At 32.9% G+C, this 18957-nt stretch overlaps 2 protein-coding genes across 32 annotated transcripts; both read left to right on the forward strand.

Annotated features, from left to right (window-relative positions):
* Window positions 1-913: 913 nt before the first annotated feature.
* Window positions 914-6484, forward strand: LOC105164273 (copper ion binding protein). Of its 3 annotated transcripts, none has more exons than XM_011082888.3 (3): window positions 914-1058; window positions 5407-5979; window positions 6067-6484. In XM_011082888.3, exon 2 carries the CDS (start codon window positions 5430-5432, stop codon window positions 5967-5969), a length of 540 nt encoding a protein of 179 aa, XP_011081190.1. In that variant the 5' UTR covers window positions 914-1058; window positions 5407-5429; the 3' UTR covers window positions 5970-5979; window positions 6067-6484. The 3 variants fall into 3 exon arrangements, with proteins under 3 accessions (XP_011081190.1, XP_011081191.1, XP_020550577.1); XM_011082889.3 differs by having other exon boundaries at window positions 5407-5969; XM_020694918.2 differs by having other exon boundaries at window positions 5407-6484.
* Window positions 6485-7361: 877 nt separating this feature from the next.
* Window positions 7362-16951, forward strand: LOC105164271 (uncharacterized). Of its 29 annotated transcripts, XM_011082887.3 has the most exons (8): window positions 7362-7591; window positions 8984-9075; window positions 10110-11776; window positions 12987-13112; window positions 14179-14229; window positions 14335-14408; window positions 15632-15832; window positions 16403-16951. In XM_011082887.3, the coding sequence occupies exons 3-8, from the start codon at window positions 10114-10116 to the stop codon at window positions 16574-16576; spliced, it is 2289 nt and encodes a 762-aa protein (XP_011081189.1). In that variant the 5' UTR covers window positions 7362-7591; window positions 8984-9075; window positions 10110-10113; the 3' UTR covers window positions 16577-16951. The 29 variants fall into 29 exon arrangements, 16 of the variants coding, with proteins under 16 accessions (XP_011081189.1, XP_088737704.1, XP_088737707.1 ...); XM_088881578.1 differs by lacking the exon at window positions 7362-7591 and having other exon boundaries at window positions 8679-9075; XR_016065920.1 differs by lacking the exons at window positions 7362-7591; window positions 8984-9075 and adding an exon at window positions 16200-16322 and having other exon boundaries at window positions 9082-11776; window positions 16403-16492.
* The last annotated feature ends 2006 nt before the right edge of the window (window positions 16952-18957 follow it).

Raw genomic sequence — 18957 nt, forward strand, 5'->3', positions numbered from 1 at the left:
TGACATTTATAAATACTCCCGAATTTACCATTGTGTAACACATTATTATGGAAAAGAAAAGTTATTATTAGCTAATATGTAGCTTTAGTATAATTTTTCTCATTGTCACTTAAAACCTTGAAACTCGGATTCCTAGTTCATAGAAACGGGGAAGGGACTCTCCCTGTTTCAAATTTCAATCAATTTTGCTCTTTTCATCTGTCACCAATGTCAACCATCTTTTCTAAATACATTTGGATTGACTCCACTCTACAAACAAGATACGATAAAATATAAAATAAGTATATATAAATATGATAAGACATAATTGATCAAAGTTTAGGACACAATACGGTTTCGATACGATTGTTTTTATAATTTTAGTGTAAAGGAGACGTATATGTATATAATTGATGAATAATTTACAAAATGAGAAATACTTTCATTTCAATTATATGTCAAACATTAGTAAACTTGATTTGTAAACTAAAAATATTGCTAAAAGAAAAAATATAACTTTTAAAAAAAATAAAAACAAAATGAGGTAAATAAAATCAAATGGGAAGATATTATTTATTTAATTAATTTTAAGAAATTTTTATATTTTATATTCATAAAATATACAAAAGAGAAATAAATTTATAGTGTCAAACACGTAATTGCTCATGTTAAGTTTCTTTTTTATTTTAATTTTTGAAAGAGTGAAATGCCGCCTCTCACAATAATTGATGCAGTATCCATCCTACACCGCATAATTTTTTGAAGTGTCGGTGCATATAACTGACAACAAGTTAATTATTTTACTCCCTAGTAATATTTGGGTTGCAGCACATCCAATTAAGCCCAATTAAAGTTTTATGACCCAAACAGTTCCTGGACAGTCAGAGCCCAATTAGTCCGTGGGCCCGTGTACAAGAAGCTTCCCACTTTGTTTTGTCTCTCTGTATTTAAAAGTCGGCCCTTTCCTTTCAAGGCTGAGATTTTCTTCATCATTTCATCCAACTTCAATTCTCTTCTGTTCTTCTGCACTCTGCCCTGCGGAATTCTAATTATTGCCGGTTTTTCCCCCCGATCACCAGGTACATTTCTAGTTTTGCATCGACTAATGGCTTATTTTGATCATATGTGTCTTTTTTGCGATAATCCGCGACAATTTAGCGATTGCTTGTGGCGGTAATATTGATATGGTGTTTTTATTTTTTATTGTAACATTTCATATGATTTCTGAGGATTATCTGTCTGTTTTTGTCATTTTTGGAATTTGGTAGTGTTGTTGGTTGTGATTTTTCGGTTTTAATTTCTATCTATGATTTTAACTAGAAGATATTTATTCCTGAAAGGGGGGAGAATTCTTTAAGTTCGGACGTCGAGTTAGTTTCGTGGAATTTGAAGTCGTTCGTTTTATTGGTAAATTAGGGTTTGGAATTTTAGTAATGGAAACCATCGAGTAGGGCTTGTGGAAGTTTGTGCGTTTGAAGATATTCATTAATTTGGCGTGATCTGAGTATTCCATTTTCCTTCTATTACTTTTGTTTTTACTCGTGGATCCTTGTTGAGGTGGAATTTAAATGGCTGTTGGCCTGTGGCATATATACAGCTGTTTCTTTGCAAAGCAGATTTCAGAGGTTTTCAAAGTGTTCAGAAATAATTGATGAGTTGGAGGTCATATGAGTCATATCCTTCAATAAGTAAGGACTTCATTACACATATGAATACAGGATTGGAGTTGGTAGATAAAATCACAGCTTTCACTGCATTTTTGGCATAGTTGTAGGGGCTTATAGGTTTTTGTTCCCTGGCTATAGATCATGTTCTTTAGTAAATTGTTGACTGTTACAATTATGCCTGCTGTCTAAAGTTTAGGGGCTTCATTGAAGTAAAAGCATAACTAGGGACTTATTGTTGTGTTATGATATCCTTACTTTAACTGGATTCTCCACACCCTTTCTCATTAACGTCTATCACTTCCATATGACTTTTCCATGGAGCCAGCAGAGAAAGAAATCTTAGTAGTCAGTGGCGCACGGCGCACAATGGCGCACTACTTTCTACTGATCTTCACTAGTAATAGATAAGAATTTTGTTTCGGGATTCATCATATCCACACTTTGCTTATTGATATCTCAATATTGCTGTGAAAGTTTATGGTACTTTTAACATTTTATACATGGTTTTTATTGCTTCTCATTGTAAACCTTTCAAGGATGAACTAGTTAAGGGTGTTCTTAGAGTGTGAGGGTCTGATTGCTAGTTTGGGATTGGCATCTCATAATAGGAAGCATTTGAATATAGTAAGATGAATCTCTGTATCAAAAGATTCACTGCACTGGTTAAGATTCCGCTTAAGACCATTTGCTGATTAAGATGGGGATTACCTTTTGTGGGATTCTCTAAGTAGGCCATGGATGTTAGCTGCATTTGCAGTCCATCTGAATTATATAGCTGTCTAGCATTCTTTCAATCATACTGATGACCTGTTTTGTGTGTGCCTGAGTAGTTCAGTGAAATCTGAAAAATGGTCATGTTGACACTGGTAATTGCTTTATCAGACAGCTGATGGTAGAGTATGTAAAAGACTTTGCACTTGTTTTTAACTAAGATGAAGCTCCAAATTAGCTGGTAAGGATCTCAGTCATGGAGCATTTTCTCTTGGACCCTTCATCAGTTGGAAGGCTTTTTGTGAGCTTTACTTGTGCAACAGATGATGTACGGAATGTTGTTCTTTCATTTTATGTTTTGTTTATTGGGCACGACCATCCTAATATGTGATCACTTTAAGCTAAAAAATCCAGATAATAGATGGTTTTATTGATTTAATCAGAAATATCAAAAACTAAAAAGTTATATTGCATAAAGATAGCAGTTGGAGACTTGGAGTTCATGTTTATACCCCTAATGTAGTGAATAGTTATTGATTGCTTTTTACTGACCTTTGTCAACAACCAGCTGCTTTTCAACAATTCTGTATGTAAAAATATCAAGTTGTGCCATTTGAAGAAAATAAATAGCTATATTTCTCTTTCTTAGTAGTTATTCTTGAGCCAATCATGCCATGTGTTTAGACGTTATTTATATTGAAGGATGCTTCAGTGAACGATATACATGCGGTATTGAAAACCATGATAACCCAAAATTTCCCTTCAAGTTAATGATAACATAAAATGGAATTGCAGATTTTCGCTATAAGGTCATTCGTCAAATGTAGTATTTCACTTAGGTCTATGAAACAATTGAAGAAATATTGGAGTGGTTAAGTGAGCTTAATGTTGCAGCAGAAAAAGCATATTTGGCAAAGAAGAAACCAAAGTTTTAAGATGACTAATATTAGTTCTTCGCTTCCTTATTCAGTGGATGCTAAACTCGGCAGTCTGTCTCTCCTAGGTTTGATCAATATGAAAGGAGGTTGGATTTTGCTGGACATGGGTTTGCTGATTATGTTTTCTTTCTTTCTTTTTTTTTTTTTTTACTATTTTGTAATGTTTTTTCCCCTTAAAAGTTATGACTATGTCACCAAGGGGGAGGCGTTAGCTTTATATAGTAGAAGCACTAAATCAATATCTTGGTATGATGGCTTTTAATAGGATTCATGCAAGATCTTTTGTGCTATGGCTGGGGAATCGTATTTTGTTTACCCATTTACTTAATTCTTAATTGGTTTAAGTTGGTGAAGTCTAAAGTAGATTAAACTATTTTGACTGCATTTATCTCGGCAAGTACTACTTTGTGCAAGAAAGTGTAATATTTCCTGCACAATGGTTATTACCTTTGCTTTGTTATCGGGCAGGTAATCCTTCTTAAAGCAGCTTGCAATCATATGTAGTCTGTGAGCTGCCATTATTTCTTACAGTAGATTGGCTTCCCTCTGTCTGTTTTAGTTAATAGGTTGTTTCACCTTGAAATGGTTACTCGCCATGCGACTCATATGAAATCTGTTCTTAAGTGCTATTTAGTCTTTACCTATTTTCTTTTTGTAATGCCTGATTTGGTAGTGGGATTAGTGATGGTTCAGAATAATGAGAGGACCAATAGTCCCACATGCTACGAAAATTCCATTGGCGAGAGGGATAGTAGCGGTGGGCATATGATGACATTGCAGGTTTAAATTTTTCTGATCCTCATGGTTTTTGAAGATAATCAACTGTACCCTTCGGTTTTCACGGAGTTGTCCCCTGTACTTCAGAACAACATTCATAAACAATTATGGTTTGAATGATAATCTATATTGATGCTCACAAGTAGGGGTGGCAGATGAGTCGAGCCTGCTCGCGAAACTCAATTTTGAGCTCGACTCGAGCTCAGTTTAGTTGCTCACGAGCTGGTGAATATATATTTTTTTTTTATATATTTTTATTTTTGAATATTTTATATTTAATATTTGATCAGTTTTATAATCTAAATTGACCATATATTATAACTATTAATCAATATCATACATTTTATTTTGAATAATAATAAATTGTGGTACTTTTATTTATACATTTAATCTGTATACAAAAATAAATTTAATCAACAACTTAGTAAATTATAATATTTTTTTATAGTTAAAATTATTATTTAATATAATATATAGAACTTTATGTTATATTTTAATATATATTTGTATTATGTTAACATTTTAAAATTGACAAGTAATATACTTATATTTTTTTATTATTTATAAATTTATGTCAAAATTTAGTAATTTCTATAAATTAATCTAAAAAATCATAATAATAATAATAATAATAATAATAACAACAATAATAATGATGATGATGATGATGATGATGATGATGATGATGGTTGAACTTCTACTTATTATTTTATTATATATATAATGAGATTAAAAAGTTTAATTAATAATTACGATATCTTAAAATTCGGGCACGTGATTCGTTCCAAATTTAAATATGTACAAGACTGTGTCCATTAGATTATATCAGACGTTATGATTTAAAATCACATGGTCCGATTCAACGATACACCGTCTTGAATGATTTGTTTAATTCTTGTTTTTAGGGGACTATGATTTGTTTAATTCTTGTTGTTGGATTCCTTTCCAGCCTTAGTTCCTTATACTTTTGTTTGCTTTGAGAATTGTTTGTAAAAGAGTTGTAATGTTGTAAGGAAGACCATTATCAATTAGTAAAATTTCTGAGTTTCTCTCATCTCTTTCTCTCCTTCCCACCTCCATTCTGCTGCAATTTTATTCAAATTTTTCTGGAACAAATTCGAGAGCTCGAGCTCGAAATCACAGAGTCGGGCTCCACTCGTTGCCACCCATACTCACAAGACTTGAGATTTGTTAAACTTTTCAGAAGTGATAAAGATACTAAAATTTTCATTTGGACTCAGACCCTTGAGTTTCTTGCCTCCTGTGAAGCATAAGTGTAATGTACTTAATCTCATATTACTCACGATACCTATCATTCTGTATGGATATTTCAGGTTAACTAGAACCTACTGGTAACATGGGTGAATCATTTACAATACAAATCAGCAGCAACTTAGTCAGGAACCTTGTTGATGATGGTGAGAAGGTCAAGAAGAAAACAAGAAAGCCAAAATCAAAGGTTCCACGAGAACCACCTCAACCCCAGACAGTGCCTCCGAATCAGCTATCTGATGATACAGAGACAATTAAAGCCGCCCCTTTGACTGGATGGCCAATTCAGCCTCCTTCATACTATCCTATTCCACCTCAGAAACCTGCAAACACAGAATTAGATGCCATTTGGTCTGTCCTCCAGGAGAGTGAAAAGGTTGTCGAGAGGTTGCAGAAGCAGGAAGAAAACATGCTACAGGAGGTCACCCAAAGAGCAAAGGATCTCCACGATAAAGAATTTAAGCTTCCAAGTCGAAAGCCCATGCCCTGTTTGGATCAGAAAGATGCATGTTTGAACTGCTACAAGGAACATGTCAAGGACCCCCTGAAATGTGCTCAATTTGTAAAAGATTTTGCAGATTGTGCACGCAGAGTTAGGCAGCAAGTCGGCGCAGAGAAGAATTAGGTACTTTTTGGTGAGAATGTGTATCGAGTCCTTTTTGTTGCATTCAATGAACCTTTGTTCTCGCTCTTTGCTCAAACAGTCTATTACTTGTTCGTAGGTAGCGGACAAAAAGTTTGGACGGGTTATGCATGGTGAAAATTCTTGGAAGAGTTATATTTTCAGATTCATATGATTCTGCAATATCTCTCTCTTTTTCCCTTCGGCGTTGTTTCAAGTGAAAAGCTGATGATTGATAAGTAGTCCTGATTAAGGATTACCAGAGTGTATGAACCTGTTTAGGAATTTAGGATACTAGAACTCACATATGTGAGACAGTTGACAAACTTTGAATAAGTTCATAACTCAAGCAATTATGACCCTTTTGAAGCTTCATGGTCTGTTGCCAGTACAACTGTATCTTATGTTGTACTGAATTCATTTAAGTTTTGTATTGAATAACTTTGGCTGGTGAGTAGCTGCCTGGCTGTAACTACTCTATTTTTGAATTGATGATTATATCACTTCCTTTATTATCATCATATTACAAGAATCATGCATATCATTTGAATAATCAAACAGATATTTTTTTGTTTGATGTTTTCATTGTATTGACAGCAGTTGATCTTTCTGACGTTCCATTCTCTGGGAACTCATATCCATCTAATGAAAATATGAAAACACAAGAGTGATGAGGTGATAATGTATTATTAAAATAATACCAGTAATTTTATAATTTAATTATAATTATGGAGGTATTATTGTAGCTAGTTCCTAATTGGAAATATCAAAGTATATATTAGATAAATTATAATGAGCTCTCATGAGCTTTATTATAATTATAAAATTTTCTTCATAGTTCAAAAATTTTCAAATACCTCAAGAACTATAATGGTCTCCTAATAAATACTTCATCGTGATAAATTCATTGTAAGCGGATATGTTTTAGACGATTTAAGGGATATTCGTAATTTTTCGGACAAAATGCATAAAACCCCATGTGTTTTAAAAAATCTGTAAAAAGAACCTTTCTATTTTCAGAATAGGTTAAAAGTTCCTATGTGTTTTGTAAAACTCAGTTCAATCGCCCCCTCTTCGTTAAATCCAACTAATGGTGTTAATTTTTTAAAAAATGACTATTATACCCTTACTTAATATATATTATTTTTTATTTTAGTGATCGTGTTTTGGTCAAATATTGATCGTTAGATCTAACCAATTAATCTCAACCGTTAGATTTTAAAAAAATAAAAGGTCTAAATTCAACATATTATTTAATTCATATTATATATAAATAATTTGAAATTTTAAAATTATTTTATTATTATATATTTAAAAAAAATAAACTAACTATCCCACCCACCCCCTTACTCCCACTGCCCCCCACCCCCTTTACCCCGGCTCCCCCCCCCCCCCCAACAAAATCTCGTCGCCAGCAATGAGATTTTGGTTAAATCATCGTATCTTTATAAATTTTTTATCAAATTGAGTGAGACCGGTCTCGTTAGAATCGTTTTGAAAAGACGAGTCTTATGGTGGTAGTCTAAGACTGAGATTCAATCGGACGGAGATGAATCGACCGCAAATATGCTCGGCGATCGTTGCTTGAGCCCACTCTCTATGATCGACGAAAACTTAAATTGAAGGTATGTAAATGTTCGTCTTGAAGAGAGGATTCTAATGGTACTATTGGGCGTCGAAAATTCGCCCGAACAGCTTCGGAAACTTGTTTCTAAGTTTCCGGCGAAAAATGGGCGAAATAACAGATTTTCTTTTTTTTTAATTTTTTAATTATATTAATTAAAATATGTTTTAGTTAATTAAGAATATTTTAAATAATCATAATAATTAAATGTTTTTGGCTAATTAATAATAATAATTATATTAAATATATATTTTAATTAATTAAAAATAATTTTAGATTTAATAATTAACAATTATAAAATTATTTGAATTTAAATATAACATAATTTAATATTTAATATTAAATAAATTTAATATTTTAATTTAAATTTAATATAGCAAAATTTAATACTTATTTTAGAGTTTGAAATGACAAAAGGAAGACACAAAACATTTCAAAATGCCCTTTGCATATTATATAGACCCATATAGGGGTATTTTAGTCCAAATTATCATTAAATATGAACCTAAACTGCAGAAAATGACTACCAAACGCAGCAGACGCGTGTCTCTTCCGCTTCCCGTTAATTGCTAACAGAATGGGGGTTTTTTGCTGACTAAAATAAAATAGGAGGGGATTTTTAGTCTATTTTGAAAACAAGAGGGTGTTTTTTGCATATTTTTTAAAATATAGAGGGATTTCATGCATTTTGTCCTAATTTTTTGAACAATGATAAAGTTTTTGCGATTATAACGAATTTTAGGGAAAGTTATTCTAAGTTACCTTTATATTACGACGCCCACTAGATCACCTTGCATATATATCTTTCATAGAATTCAATTGTTTCTTTTATTTTGGATTTTTGAGTTATATAAGAGACTTAATAAAATAAAGCACCAAACTTCATTTTTCAGAATAAAAATTCATTTCATTGAAAAAATACTAACCTAAGTTTTGGTAAAAGTCCAAATCTCTATAAAAGTTGATATAATTTTTATAAATCTGATAATTCAAGCTATTATCTAAAACTTACACTTTAAGATCTTCAAAAGTTTATAAAAATGTTTGATATATTATAAAAATAGGTTAAAAAATCCAAAAAATAAAATATTAGTAGTTTACAAGGTAAAAAAGGGTAAGAAACTCCAACTTATTTTCTAGATTTAACAAAAGTCTTTCAATTATAATTGTACTAATTACAAAATTAATATTGCTAATATGTTATAAGTTTTATAATCTTATTCCAGTCAACAACTTTAAGAGTTTATTTTCAAAATAAGATTAAATAACAGAAAATTTATCTATAATTACATCAAATCTACTCTGGATTTTAATTATCGCAAAAAAAATATTACTAAAGTGACTTAAGAAGGACGAAAATGTCATTTGCCAATTCGAGAATTGCTTTTGGCAGTCTTTTCTACCTACAGCCAGAAAACAGTACACCATCTTCCACCAAAGCTCCTCCCGCAAAAATTCCATTTTCTTCAGTTTCTCCAATCTAAGGTAATCCCTACAACCTCTCTCTCACGCACTAATTCACACTGACACACCCACTTACTCCCTCCCTCTCTCTCTCTCTCTCACACACACACACACACAAATACTGAATTTGTATGAGAACTTGTTCTACAGATGATGAATGCCTGTGAAGTAGTTTGAGAGATTGTGGAGGTTTAATTTAGATTATCTCATTCAGAAATTATGCTCTTTTCCCGCACATCCTTTTTTCTGTTCAAAGTTTGCGTTGCTGATTATATATGCAGTTTCGATTAGAATGATCTATAAAGATTCAGTACTGTAAGAAGTTCGAATCTTTAAGAGTTTTATCAGGGACAGCTTATGTCTTGTGCATTTCAACTGGATTTAGTTGCAAGATTACTATTTTGAACTTTGAAAAAAGGCTTTACCTTTATTGAGAACAACTAGCACACCGGTAAGTGAGTTAAAGTTCTTCGACTGTGGTGATAATATGTTGGGTGCCCATGAAATTTTTTGACTTGAAACTGCAATCCAGAAAGTCACACATTTTCTTCATCCAAATAGGCCTAAAACATATAAGTTGACCGAACTGTTTTCTCTAAATTTGCTTTGAGGTAAAGCTACTGTTAACTGTGACATTGTGGGATTGTGATGGTGTTTTAGAATTGCCTCCTACAGTACCTAGAGGTCTAATTAGGAAAATAGCTTTGTGTTTCTTGTGGTAAGCCATGTCCTTGCTGACATCCCCGAACTCATTGAAACATTATTCATTGATTCTTCCATGTAATTGTATGAAGCACTGTCTTTTGCTTTTGTGAGCTATTTCCCGATTGAACAAGATATAGCAATATATGTGTGTGTGTTATATGTATATATTTTCCTTACGGTATATGGTGGCTAATGTGGATCTAACAGCTCATTCGGATACGTGATTTTTGTTTCCATCCACTGTTTAGTGAAACTTCTATAATTACTTATTGATGTAAATGTGATGCTAATAACCATCAACAGTTCTGCATTCAACTTACAGAATTTTAATTGAAACCCTATGTTTCCAGAGTAATGGTGAGAGGGAGGGATGCCTGTTGGGAGCATTGTGTGCTCATTGACGCAGCTAGACAGAAGGTTAGATGTAATTATTGTCAACGTGAGTTCAGTGGCGGAGTTTACAGGATGAAGTTTCACCTAGCTCAGATAAGAAACAAGGACATAGTTCCATGCACTGAAGTCCCAAATGATGTGCGTGACCATATACAAGGTATATTAAGCACCCACAAGAAGCAGAAAACTTTGAAAAGACAGAGGGTAGAGCAGGTGGTAAATGGCCAACAAAATAGTTCTTCTGCCAGTGGTGGTGCCCCTCCCAATCGTGTATCTAGTGAACAGAATGGGAGTGTTTGCCCATCTTTGTTATTCCCTCATGCTTCTCCTAGCCCACAATCTGAGCCCGTGGTATATGATGTTCAAAATCAAAAGCAGGAACGTGCGGATAAGAAGATTGCCTTATTCTTTTTCTATAATGCTATCCCTTTCAGTGCTGCCGCTTCCACATATTATCAGCAAATGGTTGATGCTATCGCAGAATGCAGAGTAGGTTATAGAGCCCCCAGCTCTGAGAAGTTGAGATATAACCTTTTGGAAAAAGTTAAAGCCAATGTAATTGATATGCACAAAAGATTAAGAGATGAATGGCAACAAACAGGTTGCACAATTTTGTGCAATTGCTGGTCTGATGGCAGAACCAAGTCACTTGTAGTTTTTTCTGTCACATGTCCTAAAGGAACAATATTTCTTCGGTCTATTGATGTATCTGGTCATATTGATGATACTCATTATTTGTTTGGGTTGCTGGAGTCCATTGTTTTAGAAGTTGGTGCCGAAAATGTTGTTCAAGTGTTAACGGATAGTGCTGATAGTTATGCCTATGCAGGGAAGCTTCTTATGGATAAGTATCCTTCAATATTCTGGTCTCCATGTGCTTCAAATTGTATTACTAAGATTTTGGAGGATCTTAGTAAACTAGAATGGATTAGCACTGTCTTGAAAGAGGCAACTACAATCACAAAATATCTATACAGCAATGAGTGGATACTTAATACAGTGCGGAAATTTACTGGCGGAGTGGAGTTGATCAGGCCAAAGATTTCAAGATATGTTACTAATTTTCTGTCTCTAAGATTTCTTGTTTTTCAAGAGAACAACTTGAAACACATGTTTTCACATGCAGAGTGGTTGGCATCTAGTGCCAGTAGACGCCCTGATGCCCAACTTATCAAGTCAATGCTGAATGCTGAACAATTCTGGAGCTCTGCACGTGAAGCTGTCTGCGTGTTTGAACCGCTAATGAAGGTCCTCAGGATAGTACAAGGAGACATGCCTGCTATGGGCTATTTATATGAAGGAATGGAGAAGGCAAAAACTAGTATTAAAGCATATTATAATGGTATTGCAGAGAGGTACTTGCCAATATGGGATATAATTGACAGGAGATGGCTTCACTCCCCACTACATGCAGCAGCAGCATTTCTTAATCCTTCCATTTTCTATGGCGTTAACTTTAAGGTTGATTCTAGAATAAGGAATGGTTTTCAAGAGGCCATGATGAAAATAGCAATTGTGGAGACAGATAAAGTCGAAATAACCAAAGAACATCCACTTTATATAAATGCTCATGGTGCTCTAGGAACTGAATTTGCAACAAGGGGACGGACATTAAATGCCCCAGGTATGTTTTAAAATAATAATTACCAGTCTTTTCTTCATTACATTTTGTAAATTCTAGAAAAAATGCATGGGAAGAAAACTATCTATTTAAACTGTTACTTCTTAAAAAAGAAAATGTCAGTAATGAGTCCTTAAAGTTTGGATTTGTATCACTTTAGTCCCTGATGTTAATTTCTCACCTCATACAAAACTATCAAACAGAAAATTTATGTTAACCAACTTACAAAAGTTTATAAATTAAGTCAATATATACTTAATGTAATTCTTTTGGAGACTCTAGATCTCCTATGTTTGTTAGAATAAAAGTTTTAACTTGAAAAAGTGTGTTTTGGATACTGTTAATATTCTTGAAAGTTACAACTGGAAACTGTTCAGATTAGTTTTTTAATATATTAGTTTAGTTTGAAGAATCCTAAAAACATAATTATAACTATAGATGTTCTAAAATTTATTATCAAACAAGAACACATCAAAGAATTTAAAGTAAAAATTTTCGATGAAATTTAACTCATTAAATTAGTAGAAAATACTTTGGAATGGAGCTTCCAATTTGGGTTGCGCTTATAGATCAACTTGTCTTTTTTACTGTTTTTGACTAACTTAATGTGTTATTCTTTACTTCAATTTTTTACTGTAAATTTCTCAATCTGTCCGTTAATTCTTGTAAAAAATTTTCAAAATTATTATACTTATTTAGGATGTTTAAAGTTTAAAGAAAATTACAATTTCTTAATGAATACTTAATTTCATAAAATTCATAAATTTAATTGCCCTACTAATATATTTTATATGAATGCATGTTATTCATTCACAATTTTTCCCTTAAATTTTAAAAAAGGGTTGGGACTAAGTGAAACATAATTTAGACATTAAGGATTATAAAATTATGAATTGAACATTAGGGACTAAAATGATACAAATTTAAACTTTAGGGATAATTTGTGTTATGTGCCCTCTTAAAAATATGGCATCTATGATGCAGGTGATTGAATTTTATTGATTTAGTCCCCATACAAAAACCTAACAAATATTTTCTATTTCCCTATGAAGCCATGAACCTAGTTTACTGTGTATCTTTGCAAACTTTGATAGAGGTCCTAAAGGCACAGTTTAATCTTACCATTTGGTTTATGGAACGTTCTGGGTTCTATAATCTTGTACTTTGGTCAATCGCCATATACGTACCTTATCTGGGGTTTTTGCATGTTTAGGTGATTGGTGGGCTGCATATGGTTATGAAATTCCAACTTTGCAGAGATTTGCAATACGGATACTAAGTCAGCCTTGTAGTTCCCAGTGGTGTAGGTGGAACTGGAGCAACTTTGAAAACTTACACAGTAAGAGACTGAATAGAGCAGAAATAGATAAATTAAGTGATCTTGTCTTTGTACGTTGCAATCTTTGGTTACAAGAAATTATTAGAAACAGAGACAGACATTATAAGCCAATTATATTTGATGAGATTGATGTTAGTTCAGAGTGGCCTTCTGAATCTGAAATTTTGTTCCCGCTCTTGGATGATTCTGTTTTGGAAAATGTACCATCTTAAATGCAGAATTTGCTTTATGTGTTCATCACATAGCTTTCTATATTTTTCAACAAGTACAAATAAGTATCACTTCCTTGATTTATGTGGGCTTGATTGTCCCAACGTGCATGACTTTCTTTGAATGCATAAATAGCCATAACAAGTGTATGTTAGGTGGATATGTGCTTTGGATTAGATGGCCTTTTTATCCTTGAAGTCCCATTAGTTTCTCATACATACTAGGGGTTGTTGAGATGCCCTCTTATGCTGGATCATTTTGGATCAAGCTGAACTGCATAGGTAAGTTAATGTCTCCAATGGGTTTCCTGTCTTAGTTGACATATTACTTAAGATATATTCCATTTTCTTTTCTCAATTTAGATCAACTTCAGAGGACTTTTTACATAGATTAAATAATGGTTAAGGTTTTGCATCTCGTACCGGAAGACCATTTTGTCGCATGGTCTCCGAGTTTGTCATATTCGTTTTGATGACTACTTTTTTTCACTTTTCATCTGCAACCTTATGTGCACTTGTTCTGTTGTTACATGAAGACCTTTTTTCCTTTTATTATTCCTGTTAGGCTTTGCTTCAAAAGATGGGTGGATTCTCTTTTACATGTACTACCATGATGGAACATCAGATGTATGCCCATCTAAGAAGCAAATCCAAATACAGAAACCTTTTCTATGTTGCACAAACACAGACAGGTGGAAATGTAATGACATGAACAACCAATCATCTGCTTATGCTAAAAAAATCAATTGAAAGATTATTGTGGAAAAAAACAAAATTAAGGACCTGCATCTTATTTTGGATTCCCAATAAAAATAAATGAGAGCTACAGATTTGAGATACAGAATATGACAATGCAGATGCCTTGACCAATCCCGTATATGCTTTTCTTCTGGGACATATTTATGCAGGTAAATAGTCTTTGTTCACACAAAAGCTTCCAACATAAAGAACGAGAACTGGTTCTAACTATGGAAATGCCTCTAAGTCACTTTTTTCTGTTGAGGGTAGAGCAGGTGATGAGGACATGACGACTGAATGGCATTATCAGGAGCTAAAGGGAGGAAAGCAGCTCATGACCCTGATACTGGTACAATCTAACTCTTGTTGGTTTGTGAGACGCTATGTACAGACTTCTCTTGCTTTCTCTTCCTGACACACTACATGGTGTGGGATATTGTTTACTTCCGCTTTACCGTTCAAAGCATACGGAATATGTTTATAAATTATAGCAATGGGCTGTAGTTATGTTCTGATTCTAACATTTACTGCAGTCTTGAAGATGCACTTACAAAAGTTTAGTATGTGTTATTTATGCTGAAATAATTGCTAAGGTACGATACTCTAGCCATGCTTGCCTTATTTGTTGCTTGTAGATATGTTCGGCTATCTCGAAGTCACTGATTTTACTCTAGGTCCTTGCACCCAGGAATTCGAAAAACAATATTAATTTGCTCAATAGGTTTGAGCTGTTAGCTTACTTGATTTCTCTTTTTACACCTTTTATGTTTCTGTTTCTATTTCAAAGTGATAACGGATTACTTGGTAATGCATTCTGCCGTTTGCTCCATTGCCTGGAACCTTGCTTTAACTAATGCTTAGAACTAAATACAAATCATATTGTCCTGCTGTCTCTTTGTATGTTTGCATTTTTTGGTGGAATTAGTGTAGTTTCTCCTTGACTATCTTCTTCATTACTCTTCTTAGGGGTTGCAGTTGGTAAACCAAATCAAACTGAATCAATTATAGTTGACAATTATATACCATTACATCAAAATATATATTCCAAGTAATTTTAAACAAAATTCTGTATTTAAACAAAAAATCAATTGTGCATGTCATGTATATTCTAGTTCTTCTGTGACCTTGTCTTCTATTTTCAATAAAGAGCACTATAATTTTATTGTCACTAGCTATGAATAACAAGTCGACTTCTATTGCTGAAGAATTCAATTATTTTAGATGTTAATTTGAATTTTTTGAACATGAAAATGAGCATGATGTTGTTTCATTGGAGGAGGATAAGAAATAATTTTCCTCAAGTATATACAAGTGCTAGTACAGTCCTTCAAGAACCTGAATTTGGATTTCAATATTTATGATGTATGGTTAAAGTTCCTTCAAGGTTTATGTCATTTTAAGACGATAATTGCAGCATATCTGATTGTAAAAGTGAAAAAAAATTAAGGGATGTTATTATAATGTGATAAAATGTTGTAGAAGGTGACCGCAATTTTGCACAAAGTTCAACTGTGGTTTGTGTAACTTTTGATAGTGTTAAGTAGGGATGACAACAGGATGGATTTGCGTTAGGTTTATGAATCAAGTTGTCCTGCTCGCGTAGTTCCCCAGTCTGCCTCTGCCCCGTCGCCTCCTGCAGCCAAAACAAGAATATGGTGTGTCCGATCAGTAATGGAAGCAAGCTCCCAGTTTGACCCAGTCATCTCCAGCTTGAATCCAATCCAAAGTGAAGAAAAAACCTCCATCACCTCACATTCTGAGTCATCTAAAAAGGTCAGATCTAATCAATTTTATTATCCTCTGTTGAGACTTACCTAATTTAATCATTGCAATACTACATTCAGAATGAGTTTAGACTCACTACTTCAGGTGTAATAAGCGGCTCTACTTGGTACTTAGTCACCCCAACAATATACTAAGCCTTCTTTATTTCGTTGGATTCGGTAATCGGGTGATTGATTAATGAATGATTGGAGGCCGGATGGGTTAGGATAAAAAGTATCATATACTGTCTATAGTTTGAATATATTTGATATGTGAAATGATTATTTAGCCACTTGCTACGAAAACAAATAGTTCATTAACGAATCCTAGTGTATTAATTCACACTTTATCTCAACATCCCTGTGATTCTGATTAGGTGAAGCAGTAACGAAATCAAATACAAAACCTTGATTAATGGACATAAGTGCTTAATAACACAGAATGCTCCCACCCCCATCCCATTGCAAGAGAAGATTGAGAGCTCTTTGCCCCACATTTGGTGAGATGTCCCATTTTGTGCAATTGGTTTCTGAAGCATTCACTTTCTTTCTAAATCCTTCCACTTGTTAATCCTTGCAGTGTCTGGATGCACCAAAACCCCTCATCGTTAGCACCTTGGATGCCCATGAAATATTGAAGTCGTACAAGCTTGGAGCCAACCTCTACATCAGCGGATATTGGTATCAGCTCTACAAGATCTCCAGACGATCGAGAAATGCTGTGGGGAATCTCAGGTTCCATCAACATCAGTGATCTCAGAGGTCGGAAATTCAAATTCATGTTAGACTTCATTAACGAAGATAAATATTGGAAAATATAACCTTAAACAGGGTCAAAATAGACAATAGCAAACCGTTTTCGAGATCATGGATGTTATTTTGATTTTTATCCACATATGGTGGGATTAATTGTCCTACCTGCCCAAGTGGGATTGCAATCAATGCAAATGCAATCTTCTTAACAAATCTGGGGTTGGATTTTAGTTATATATGGGGCAGGCTAGAAGAAAGTAAAGAAGCAGTTAGGTAGGATTGAATATGATATCCGGTTCCATCTTTTGTTGTAGCAACCACAACCTAAAAATTAGTTCAAGTTTGTCAATACAAATTATGTTCAGTTTATGTCAAATCAAGCATTTCTCAGCTTTATCATCACAACACCACACTTCACAATTAAGTATTTATATGTATCTAACTATTCTGATTTTATATATATAGTAACGAACTAATTTATGTTTTTAATAAACTCTGAAAATCAAAATATTAAATGAAAAATTAATAACTTAACTACTAAATTCGTAATTGGAAAACAACTAATCCTCAATCAATTTCATATTTTGTTAATAATTTTTTTAAAATCGAAGTTTCGAAGACTTACAAAATATTACTAATTTTTTTAAAAAAAGAATAATAGGTCTTAAAAATAAAATATTTTTGAACTGATAAACTCTATACTAATATGAAAATCTCACCCATACCATTCTTTGTGTCAATAATATCCCTAGTAAATTTCATTTTATTTTATTTATTTATTTAAATATGATGTATTGATTTATATATTTTATTTTATTTATAATATATTTTAAAATATAAATAATTATTTTTTATTTACAGCACGCCGTGCCATAACCATTGATACACAGAAATTATTGCATTCCATGCTCTTTGAATTTATTGACAGCGGGGCCCGCAGCATCCTTTCATCTCTACATGGGGGGCCATATATAACGTCGCAGTTGTTTTCTTTAAGATAAAATATACTTTGGCCTCCTAATTATTCTTTCATGTAACAATTATCCTTTTAAATTAATAAACATAGTACTTATCCCTTATAAGTAAAATTTTAAACAATATTGTCCTTATATTATATATATAAGTTCAAAAAGTTATTTTTAGTAATTTTAAATTTTAAGTTTAATCAAAAAATTTTAATAATAATCTTTTATTTACAATAAAGTAAAATATAATTAGTGAGTTAAATAGTTCAATTTTTTTTTTTTTTACAGACTCAATATTAACTAATAAATGAGTACAATAAATATATACAAATATTTGAAGTCTAGCAACACATCATAAAGCTTTATCTCTAGGTGAATGTGACAAGCCTTTAGACTGTAGTACCGTGCAAGTACGGTTCTATCAACAATTATTTTCGATTGACTCCAAGACATGAACAGTGAGTCGAAATCTTGTTGACTCAATAGCTATGCATTTCTTTCTTCCTACTTGTTGATTATAAACGGTCAACCTTGGAAACCCTACGCCTTGTTGCCATGATACCTTGACCAAGGATTTTATCAATCTGAGATATCAGAAAAACAAAGGACCTCTTCTGCCTCATTGGTCAAGTTGATGGTTCCTTGACATGCCAGTCATTGACCTTAATATTTGATGGGCTTGTCTCAAAATATCCCTTTTATAGCCACTTAGATGATCAAGAAATAAATCAAGTACAAAATGATCTAATACAAGATCATTATAGTGCCTCAAGTTATAAGGACTAATCAATACACAGCCCTGTCAGGAAATTCTAAGTTCAAGTTATAAGGACTAATCTTATTTTAGACTGTATGTAGTAGTATTATGATGAATTTCAATCTTAATTGATTAAGTGATTTGAAATTCTTTGTGTAAGTTTTTTTTCTGCTCAACAAGTCTGTGCAAGATTAGTTTCCTAGTAATAATCTCTTCTTGGCATTTTTTTTTTCCCAGCAAAGAACAATGACAATCAATATTAGTGTTGTCATAGGTCAATTGTGTGAAATCCACGTAATGTATTTGCACCTGAGCACCATTCAAATTGGTTTACATACTGTTGCTTCCACATAAGACAACATCTGAAAATAAAAATTTAATACACTCGCCTGCAATGGAATAATTTGTAATGTTTCCAACATTTTGGTTGAATTGGTCATTACCAAAAATATAATTTTTTAGTATAGTTAATTGTTATATAAAAAAAATATCATGATGAATGTAAATTAATCATGACTCTGTTATGAAAATTAGCTGTTATTTTTGCAAGTGATACCGAAATATTAGCCATGGTTAAAATCATGTTTTAGCCATAACTAAAAACCATGGAAATATTGATTAATCATGGTAAAAAATTAAACTTTTATATTGATTTTGTTT

The sequence above is a fragment of the Sesamum indicum genome, linkage group LG6 (genome assembly GCF_026168435.1).
Source record: "Sesamum indicum cultivar Baizhima isolate 11 linkage group LG6, ASM2616843v1, whole genome shotgun sequence".
NCBI lineage: Eukaryota > Viridiplantae > Streptophyta > Magnoliopsida > Lamiales > Pedaliaceae > Sesamum > Sesamum indicum.

Bases quoted from the DNA above. Each gene is read 5' to 3' on its own strand.
- LOC105164271 (XM_011082887.3), top strand. From the start codon at position 10,114: ATGGTGAGAGGGAGGGATGCCTGTTGGGAGCATTGTGTGCTCATTGAC. The intron at 11,777-12,986 runs GTATGTTTTAAA...TTGCATGTTTAG, and splicing joins ACGGACATTAAATGCCCCAG to GTGATTGGTGGGCTGCATAT. The intron at 15,833-16,402 runs GTCAGATCTAAT...TAATCCTTGCAG, and splicing joins ATTCTGAGTCATCTAAAAAG to TGTCTGGATGCACCAAAACC.
- LOC105164273 (XM_020694918.2), top strand. From the start codon at position 5,430: ATGGGTGAATCATTTACAATACAAATCAGCAGCAACTTAGTCAGGAAC.